We start from the raw sequence: 10,068 nt of genomic DNA, 5'->3' as shown, positions 1-10,068 counted from the left end.
TTAATTAGTTATAGTAAACCGACCACATGTGGTCGATTTTTTATAAAAATTTTTAGAAAACCGACCACTGGTAATTTTGTAAAAAAAAATAACAGCATATAGCTATGCTACATTCCATTATACAATGCAGCCCACCAATCATTAATATACAATCAACCGCCATAAGAATACAAACATTAAAAATTAAATTATTTACAAAATTTATCAAGGTTCCAAATCCAAACTACAAAAACATACAAAAGATTAAAAACTACAACTCATCATCCGCAACCTCATTCCCAGCCTCACCTATTCTATTATCAATATTTCGTTAATATATCCAGCTATAATCAGGTTTTATCTACACAATCAATCACATTCAAGTAATTAGTTCAAGTCACAAAAGTTCACATTTCAAGTACCTACACTTAAATATTTTCAAGTCATTAATTTTCTTCATAAGTAACCAAACTAAACTTAATTCAAAATAAAAAGTTCACGTTTCAAGTACCAACAATTAAACATTTTCAAGTCACTAATTAACTTCTCAAGTGACCACACTTTACTAAAATCAAAACGCGAGTTCACATTTCAAATACGTAAATTCAAAACAAAAGTCACTAATTCATAATTCAAGTAACTACACTTAAATATTTCAAGTCACTTCACAAGTTACTTAACTAAGCTAAATTCAAAATAAAAAGTTCACATTTCAATTAACTACACCTAAAATATTTTCAAGTCACTAATTCACTTCACAAGTTACCGAACCAATCTTAATTCAAAACAAAAGTTCATATTTCAAGTACCTATACTTAAATATTTTCAAGTCACTTATTCACTTCTCAAGTGGCCACACTTTACTAAAATCAAAATCACAAGTTCACATTTCAAGTACCTAAATTCAAAACAAAAGTCACTAATTCATAATTCAAGTAACTACACTTCAAACATTTCAAGTCACTAATTCACTTCACAAGTTACCAAACTAAACTAAATTCAAAATGAAAAGTTCACATTTCAAGAACCTACACTTAAAACATTTCAAGTCACTAATTCACTTCACAAGTTACCAAACTAAACTAAATTCATAATGAAAAGTTCACATTTCAAGTACCTACACCTAAACATTTTCAAGTCACTAAGTCACTTCACAAGTTACCAAACTAAACTAAATTCAGAATGACAAGCTCACATTTCAAGTACCTAAACTTAAAACATTTTCAAGTCACTAAGTCACTTCACAAGTTACCAAACTAAACTAAATTCAAAATTAAAAAGTTCACATTTCAAGTAGCTACACCTAAACATTTTCAAGTCACTAAGCACTTCACAAGTTACCAAACTAAACTAAATTCAAAATGAAAAGTTCACATTTTAAGTAACTACACCTAAACATTTTCAAGTCACTAAGTCACTTCACAAGTTACCAAACTAAACTAAATTCGAAATAAAAAAGTTCACATTTCAAGTAGCTACACCTAAACATTTTCAAGTCACTAAGTCACTTCACAAGTTACCAAACTAAACTAAATTCAAAATGAAAAGTTCACATTTCAAGTAGCTACACCTAAACATTTCAAGTCAATAATTCACTTCACAAGTTACCAAACTAAATTAAATTCAAAATAAAAAGTTCACATTTCAAGTACCTACACCTAAACATTTTCAAGTCACTAAGTCACTTCACAAGTTACCAAACTAAACTAAAATCAAAATAAAAAGTTCACATTTCAAGTACCTACACCTAAACATTTTCAAGTCACTAATTCACTTCACAAGTTATCAAACTAAACTTAATTCAAAATGAAAAGGTCACATTTTAAGTACCTACACTTAAATATTTTCAAGTCACTAATTCACTTCTCAAGTGACCACACTTTACTAAAATCAAAACACAAGTTCACATTTCAAGTACCTAAATTCAAAAACAAAAGTCACTAATTCATAATTCAAGTAACTACACTTAAACATTTCAAGTCACTAATTCACTTCACAAGTTACCAGACTAAACTAAATTCTAAATAAAAAGTTCACATTTCAAGTACCTAGACTTAAAATATTTTCAAGTCACTAACTCACTTCTCAAGTGACCACACTTAATTAAATTCAAATACAAGTCCACATTTCAAGTACCTAAACTTAAACATTTTCAAGTCACTAACTCACTTCTCAAGTGACCACACTTTAGTTAATTCTGCACATTCATGACAATTTATATGTCAAAAGTCAAAACTTTATTTACCTATTAACTTTTTACGTCTAAAAAGCTAATGTTACTTTCTATATTGTGTAACTCTGTTATTACAACATCCTATATGACATCTTAAAAGGATATTTTAATATGTTACACATAATTGTTGTAAGATTTAGATTAAAAGACTTTCTTAAGACACTTAAACAAAATAGTGAAAGTAATAAAATTTTAATATTGAATTGATGACATTACTGGGATCCTAGAAATACATACTAATTCATTAAATATTTGCTTTGCCAGTTGATAGAGTAATATAAATGCATTCAAACATATATCCCCTTGGATACTGAATAATATTACTTCTACTTACTACTGAACATTATTACTTCTACTTACAACTCTTCTTCTTCTTCTTCTTCTTCCTCTTCTTCTTCTTCTTCTTCTTCTTCTTCTTCTTCTTCTTCTTCTTCTTCTCTATTATCATAAATCATCATCAATCCATCACCAAAATTCACAAGCTCATCTGTTGTATTCCATTTGCTGACCAATTCAAAACCTTCTCTGTCTGGTAGCATCAAGATCTAATTACTGCCATTTTCCCATAACATACTATTGTCCTTACCAACAATTAAAAACTTATACTCAAGAGTCTCACCAGATTGTAATTTCAGTTCACCAATCTATCCATTTTTTGTCCAGTCCATCACAATGTGTGTGTGTAGCTAAAGAAAAGGACTAGGAATTAGGTATGAGAAAATGATGACGAACGGATGAAAATAGTGAGAGCTGATAGTTGTGGATTTCGCCGATGAGGGATGGTTTTGTTTGGTTGGTGATGTTGAGAGGTGGCATCTTGGTGGAGTGGTGGTAGTACAGGCGATTGAGGAGAGAGTAGTGATGGACTCACCGATGGTAAAGCAGTTACGGTGGTGGAGCAGTTGGAATGAGGGAGATTAGGGTTTGTTGTTGGTTTAAAAGGAAAGAAGGAGCTGAATTGATCTCAGCTGTTGGATCAACTTTGATCAACGACTGAGATTAAATGATTTAATAAATATATCAATAATGTAAAAATAAATAATATAATAGTAAAAGCAAATAATATAATTATTCTCAGATTAGTTATGAATAAATCGTGTAATTAAAATCGACGATAATAATAATTAGAAATAAAATAGACATCTATAAATTATGAATATTTATTTTAAAATTATCGATAATGATAATAACAACAACAACAATAATAATAATAATAATAATAATAATTGTGTGTGTGCATGTTTACGAAAAATAATAAAATATTATATTTGAATTGATAAATCATAAAAATGGTAATAGAAAGTAATAAAATAATTTGTTTGTATTTTTGGTTGGATTATCGATTAATTAGATTCAGTTACCTAGCTTTTGATTACTACATACGTCACTACACGAGATACATAGATATATACATATTTTTTATTAGCTATTATCCTTCCAATTACGTACTATATACATCGATCACATACACCATTTTATTACCCTAAAATATACATCGATTAGTTTATCTTATGTTATTATGCCTTCAACAATATACTATATATCACCTTGATCGATTGCATGATATCAATATATTCAATATATAACTGAATATATTTTGTTAGCTTTAATTTTGACCATGTATTACGTACATCACTACACAATAGATATACATACATATGTATAAATGTAAGCTTTGAACTACGCACTACGTACATCACTGCATTATATATATATACCTATACATACACACACACATATACACACTATTGACTATCAAGTTTTAAATACGTATTATATACATCATATACGTATACGGGTATATTACCCCATGATATAATGGGACTTATTTCATATACATACTTTGACGAGTTATCAATTAATTTGATTATTAGCTTACATTAATATAACTTCAACGTATAGTATATTATTACTTCGATCATTTTAAATCAAGGTATTCAATATGTTTGGATAGATTCTGCTAGTTTTTGACTATATAGTTCATCAATCACTACATCATATATATAATTTTACGACCCTATAATAATATACAATATATTTCACATATACTCAGATGAATTATCGGTTAGTTTATCTTATGTTATTATACCTTCACTACATAATATATATATACACTATATATACCTATAAATACACACACATATACACACTATCGACTATCAAGTTCTAAATACGTACTATACACATCACATATGTCCACGAGTATATCCAATAATATAATGCGACGTATTTCATATACATACTTTGATAAGTTATTGATTAATTTGATTAGCTTACATTAATATAACTTTAATATAACTTCAACGTACAGTATATTGTTACTTCTATCATTACAAATCAAGGTATTCAATATGTTTGGATAGATTCTACTACTTTTTGACTACATCGTTCATCGATCGATCACTATCTCATATATATATATATATATATATATATATATATATATATATATATATATATCAACTCTTGAATACGTACTATATACATCACATTCAAGAGTATATTACCTCATAATAGAACACATTCATTATATTCTGATGAATTATCAGTTATATATGTACGTTACATTATTATAATTGCAATAGTAGCATATAATATCATTAGCTCAACTGTATGATACAGACATATTCATTATACAAAGATTATGTTTAATGTCATTTAACGTACATACAAAGAAAAATATTTATTTTATATATTGAAACATAAGTAAAAGATAAAGATTATGATTAACGTAATTTATTTATTTTATTTGACATATTTCTTAGTATAATTTTTTTACAAAATCTAAGTTTGATTTATTTTTATTATTATTATTATATTGGTTATCGAATATATGTGATCAGTGTAATTTCAAAAAATTATGTATTTGATTTTACATATAATTATTTTTTAATAAAAAATTACCACAAGTGGTGTCTTTTTTAAAATATTTTATTTTTAATACAAAAGCGACCACAAGTGGTCGATTTTTTAAAATTATCTTTTTTTTATTTTTTTAATTCAAAAACCAACCACTTGTGGTCGCTTTTATAAAATATTTCAAATTTAATTTTAAAATATAATTGACCAAGGGTGTTCTCTTTTTAAAAATACTTTTTAATTATATTTTTTAAATAAAACCGACCACAAGTGGTCGATTTTTTAAAATTATTTTCTTTTTTATTTTTTAATTCCAAAATTGACCACTTATGGTTGCTTTTATAAAATATTTTAAATTTAATTTTTAAAATAAACCCGATCACAAATGATCTCTTTTTAAAAATAATTCTTAATTATATTTTTTAAATAAAACCGACCACAAGTAGTCGGTTTTTTAATTTTTTTATTTTTTTAATTCCAAAACCGATCACTTGTGGTCACTTTTATAAATTATTAAAATTTAATTTTTAAAATAATACCGTCCACAAGTGGTCGCCTTTTAAAAATACTTTTTAATTATATTTTTTAAATAAAACCGACCACAAGTGGTCGGTTTTTTAAAATTATTTTCTTTTTTATTTTTTTAATTCCAAAACCAGCCAATTGTGGTCGCTTTTATAAAATATTTTAAATTTAATTTAAAAATAAAATCGACCACAAGTGGTCGCTTTTTAAAAATAATTTTTAATAATATTTTTTAAATAAAATCGACCACAAGTGGTCGCTTTTTTATTTTTATTTTTTTAAAAAATAAATAATAATTAATATAAAAATTATTAAAATAATTATTTTAAAATTTCAAAATATAAAAGTGACCACATATAGTTGCTTTTTTAAAAAAAAATTATTTTTTTAACAAAATAAAAAATCAACCATATGTGGTCGATTTTTTTGTGACCACAAGCTGTGGTCAGTTTTTTGTGATCGAAAAAACTATTTTTTTAGTAGTGTTTTCGTAAGGGACCTGTAAGTGAAGAGATGAATTTTGAAAATAATTTTCACGAATGACTCCACTCATTTTTTATGATGAAAATTATCATTTATGGATTGTGAGAATGAAAACTTACTTCAAGGTTCTTGACCTTTGAGACGCTGTGGAAAAGGTTTATGAAATTAATCTGCTACCAAATAATCTCACCATCACCCAAATCAAGAGTCACAAGAAAAAGAAAACCATGAAGTCTAAGGCAATGGCTACTCTGTTTACTTCTATTTTAACAACTATTTTTAGAATTATGTCTCTCACATCATCAAAAGAAATTTGGGATTATCTAAAGAAAGAATATGTTGGAGATGAAAGAATCCGAGGAATGCAAGTACTGAATTTAATAAGAGAGCTCGAGTTGCAAAGAATGAAAGATTCTGAGACAGTCAAAGAGTATATGGACAGATTACATGACATTATTAACAAGGTAAGATTACTAGGCACTGAATTTAAAGATTCAAGAATTGTTAAAAATTCTTGTTACAGTTTCCGAAAGATATGAAGCATATATAACTACATTGGAAAATACATAAGATCTGTCCAAGATTACCTTGACAGAGTTGTTAAATTCTTTTCAGGTACTGAAGCAAAGGAGACTTATGAGGCAAGATAATATATTTGAAGGAGCCTTAGTAGCCAACCACAAAACTCAAAGTAGGGGTAAAATTTTCAAAAATTACCTACCTTATGAGAACTGTGGAAAAATGGGGCATCCACCATATAGATGTTGGAAAAGCCAGACGCGAAGTGTAACAAGTGCAATCAGCTTGGCAATGAAGCAGTTATTTGCAAAAAAAAAAAAAATTGAGAACCATAACGCAGATGCATATGTGGTTAATGAAGAAGAAGAAAAAAATCATCCTTTTGTTGCAACATGTATCTCAAGTAAGATTTCGGCAAATTTTTGGCTGATTGTTAGCGGTTGCACCAACCACATGGCTTATAACAAGAGTTTTTTTAAAGAATTAAAGCTTACTGAAATATCCAAAGTTAGGATTAGAAATAGTGACCAGATTCTTGTTGAAGGAAAAGGAACTGTAGTCATCAAAACAAATTCAAGTAATAAAGCAATTTCAGATGTTCTTTATGTACCTGATATTGATCAAAACTTGTTGAGTATTTGTCAGTTGGTAGAAAAAATATACAAAGTATCCTCTGAGGATAAGCATTGCTTCATCAATGATGGCGCTGGAAAAAAGTTTTAAACATTAAGATGGGAGGTAAATATTTCTCATTTGATCCAATAAAAGATATTTTTGTGGAACATGAAAAAGATCATAGGCTTGAAAAATTAAAGGATGATCCTCTAATTCAAAAAACACAAGCAATATGTGAACCTGCTAGGTAATTTAAAGAAGCTTTCAATGTTCCTACAAGAATTGAAGCAATGGAGAAGTTATCTACATTTTAGAAAAATAAAATGGGTAAGTTTAAATTCAAGATGCAAATGAAGCAGGAAGACATGCAAAAAGATTTAATAGTCAAGGATTGCATTCAAGACGAGAAGTGAATTTAGTTCACTGCAAGTCAAAAAATAAATCTGCAGATTTATTCAGAAGGTAACTTTTGATTATAAAGTGTGGAGATCCCAAGACAAAAGACCACAATTTCACAGTTCCTAAAGCAAGGAGAAGTGTTAAAAGTTGCTTTAAGGAATGATACACGTGACTTATTTTTTGTTTTTTCTCCAACTTTTTTACATACAATTCCTAGTCAAATTGAAATTCTTATTTTTGGTAGAAGATTGATTAATTATTATTTTTTGTAGTAAATAGTTTTTTTTACGGTAAGTTTAATCTATTTTTAATTGTAATAACACTATGTAAGTTAGAGTTGATAATAAAAAACATACTCAGTTTTACATCAAAAACAGAAAAATAAAAAGCTTCCTTGCGTCTTGGTTCTCTTCTTCTACTATAACTCATCTATGTTTTTACCCGCCAAGTCCTTGACTCTACTGGTTGCTGTATTTTTCTTTATCAATATTAAAACCAACAATTACAAAGTAGTAGACTACTATGATTGACAAGATTTGCAGGTTCTAAATGTCGCATGAAATATCCAAATAGCTTCCAAGTGAGAATTCCCTTCCCTGTTACGGTAGAGAGGGCTACATGAAAATATTGAAAGTCACCAAACCATCTGGTGATCCACATGGTAGGCACATATATTCATTTACTTACCTAAGGCTATGCCAAGCTTTATTGGAGAACATAACTTGATAGAGTTCAAAAGATTTGTGTAGAAGATGCATGATAAGAGAATTTCTATGCTGTAGTAGGTTATGATTGATAATGAACTCATTCTTTTTTTAATTCAATTATAGGTGTACAACTATATAGATAGAAAAACACATGGATGCTAGAAAAGAAACGCTTGATCTGACTAATAAGAAGCTATTAATTGTAGGTGATGTTTAAACAAAATTTTCTGATGTTGAGTGATTGAATTTTGGAACTTGATAAACTATGGAAGAAATAAACTAAGAGTAGTGCCTAGATTAAGTTGTTTGTCATTGGCCACTTCAATTTCAGTTTAAATGACCGGCTTGTACCTTATTTACAAGGGCAAGGTATTGTATAACATTGTTTTAATTGTTTTCAGCATTACTCATATTTTACAACAATTAATTTCTTTTAACAATTGGGTATCGTCAACTTCGAGGGTACTGATATTGTGGATTCAGATGTTGATGGTGTCGTGGATGATTGTTGGTGAGGAATCATAGAAGCTGCTCTAAAACATTATAATTTTAGGTTAGGTTTTTAACCTTTTTTCTTTGGTATTTTCATAGTAAACAAAAATATTTTTTTTGGTGGTCCTACTTTTTAAGTAAGTAGGAGATAGTGGCACAGAAAATATTTCCATTGTCAGTGGGTTGAAGAATTTGAGAACCAAAATTTAGACACTTTTTTTATTGACAAAGATGGGAGAAGGAACCAAGAATACCTTAGTTGGAAGGGAGGTTTGTCTCGAGTGGATAAATGTAATGTCATCTAACAAAAACTAGAGTGGAAGACAATTCTTTCTGGCTAACTATAGGGTCGGTTGGCGGGGAAATAAGTTATGTTGGGATTAGTTATATTGTGATTAGTTGTATTGGGATTAGTTATTCTTGTATTACTTTTTAGTGGTTGTTTGGTTTGTGGTACTAAAAATAATATGCATTGCATTCTTTTTAAAAATAGATAGTTTGTTTACAAAAAAGCCCTTCACCTTATAGCTTAATTATTTTCCTTAATATTAAACCATAGAAAAGAAATTAAAAAACTACTATTTTTTTAACTTATTATTTTCTTTTTCCTAAAAATACATGTTAGGAAATTTATGTTAATATTTCTTAAACGTGCAGGAAGTTTTAATATTTTATGTTAAATTATTTATTTTGTCCTAAATTCTATAAAATATTGATAATTTTATTTTTTTGTTAAAAAAATTCATCATCAAAAAATGTGAAAAAGAATTACTCTCATTTTTCATTATTTAGTATCATTAATTGGAGAGTCAAAGTATTTTTTTTAAAATTAAATTTTTAAATATTTTTAGCTAAATATAAAAAATAATTTTTATTTATTTAATAATCAAGCATGTATTAAGTTAGAAAGGGAATGTCAAGATACTTTATTTACTTGTCCATGATAAATTTGTTAGGAAAAATCAAAATTTTAAATAAGATTAATAAATATATCTACAAAATAGAAAGATAATAAACCCTTGGATCGATTTTGAAATTGATTGTATAAATAGGAGTAATTTTGTAACGACCCGGGACTACCCCTAGTCGTCACACGCTGCTTACGAACCCGAAGGACCACAAGCTAACCCATGACTGATATCTGCTGTGAGCACTGAATAATAATACTGAAATAATTGCGAAATAATAGGCTGAAATGCCATAAGGTTCAAAATATTTGAAATACTGATAATGAATAATAACATCTAAATCTGAAAT

The 10,068-nt window shown here is 27.8% G+C and overlaps 1 protein-coding gene across 1 annotated transcript; it reads left to right on the top strand.

Moving 5' to 3' along the window:
- The first annotated feature begins 6,366 nt into the window (after positions 1-6,366).
- Positions 6,367-7,321, top strand: LOC107874288. The gene is made up of 2 exons (XM_016721118.2): positions 6,367-6,543; positions 6,695-7,321. Exons 1-2 carry the CDS (start codon positions 6,367-6,369, stop codon positions 7,319-7,321), a joined length of 804 nt encoding a protein of 267 aa, XP_016576604.2.
- Positions 7,322-10,068: the final 2,747 nt, after the last annotated feature.

Source organism: Capsicum annuum, chromosome 6 (genome assembly GCF_002878395.1).
Source record: "Capsicum annuum cultivar UCD-10X-F1 chromosome 6, UCD10Xv1.1, whole genome shotgun sequence".
In the NCBI taxonomy this organism is placed as follows: Eukaryota; Viridiplantae; Streptophyta; class Magnoliopsida; order Solanales; family Solanaceae; genus Capsicum; species Capsicum annuum.
Note: the sequence above shows the minus strand (reverse complement) of the source record. Positions and strands in the feature narration are given on the sequence as shown.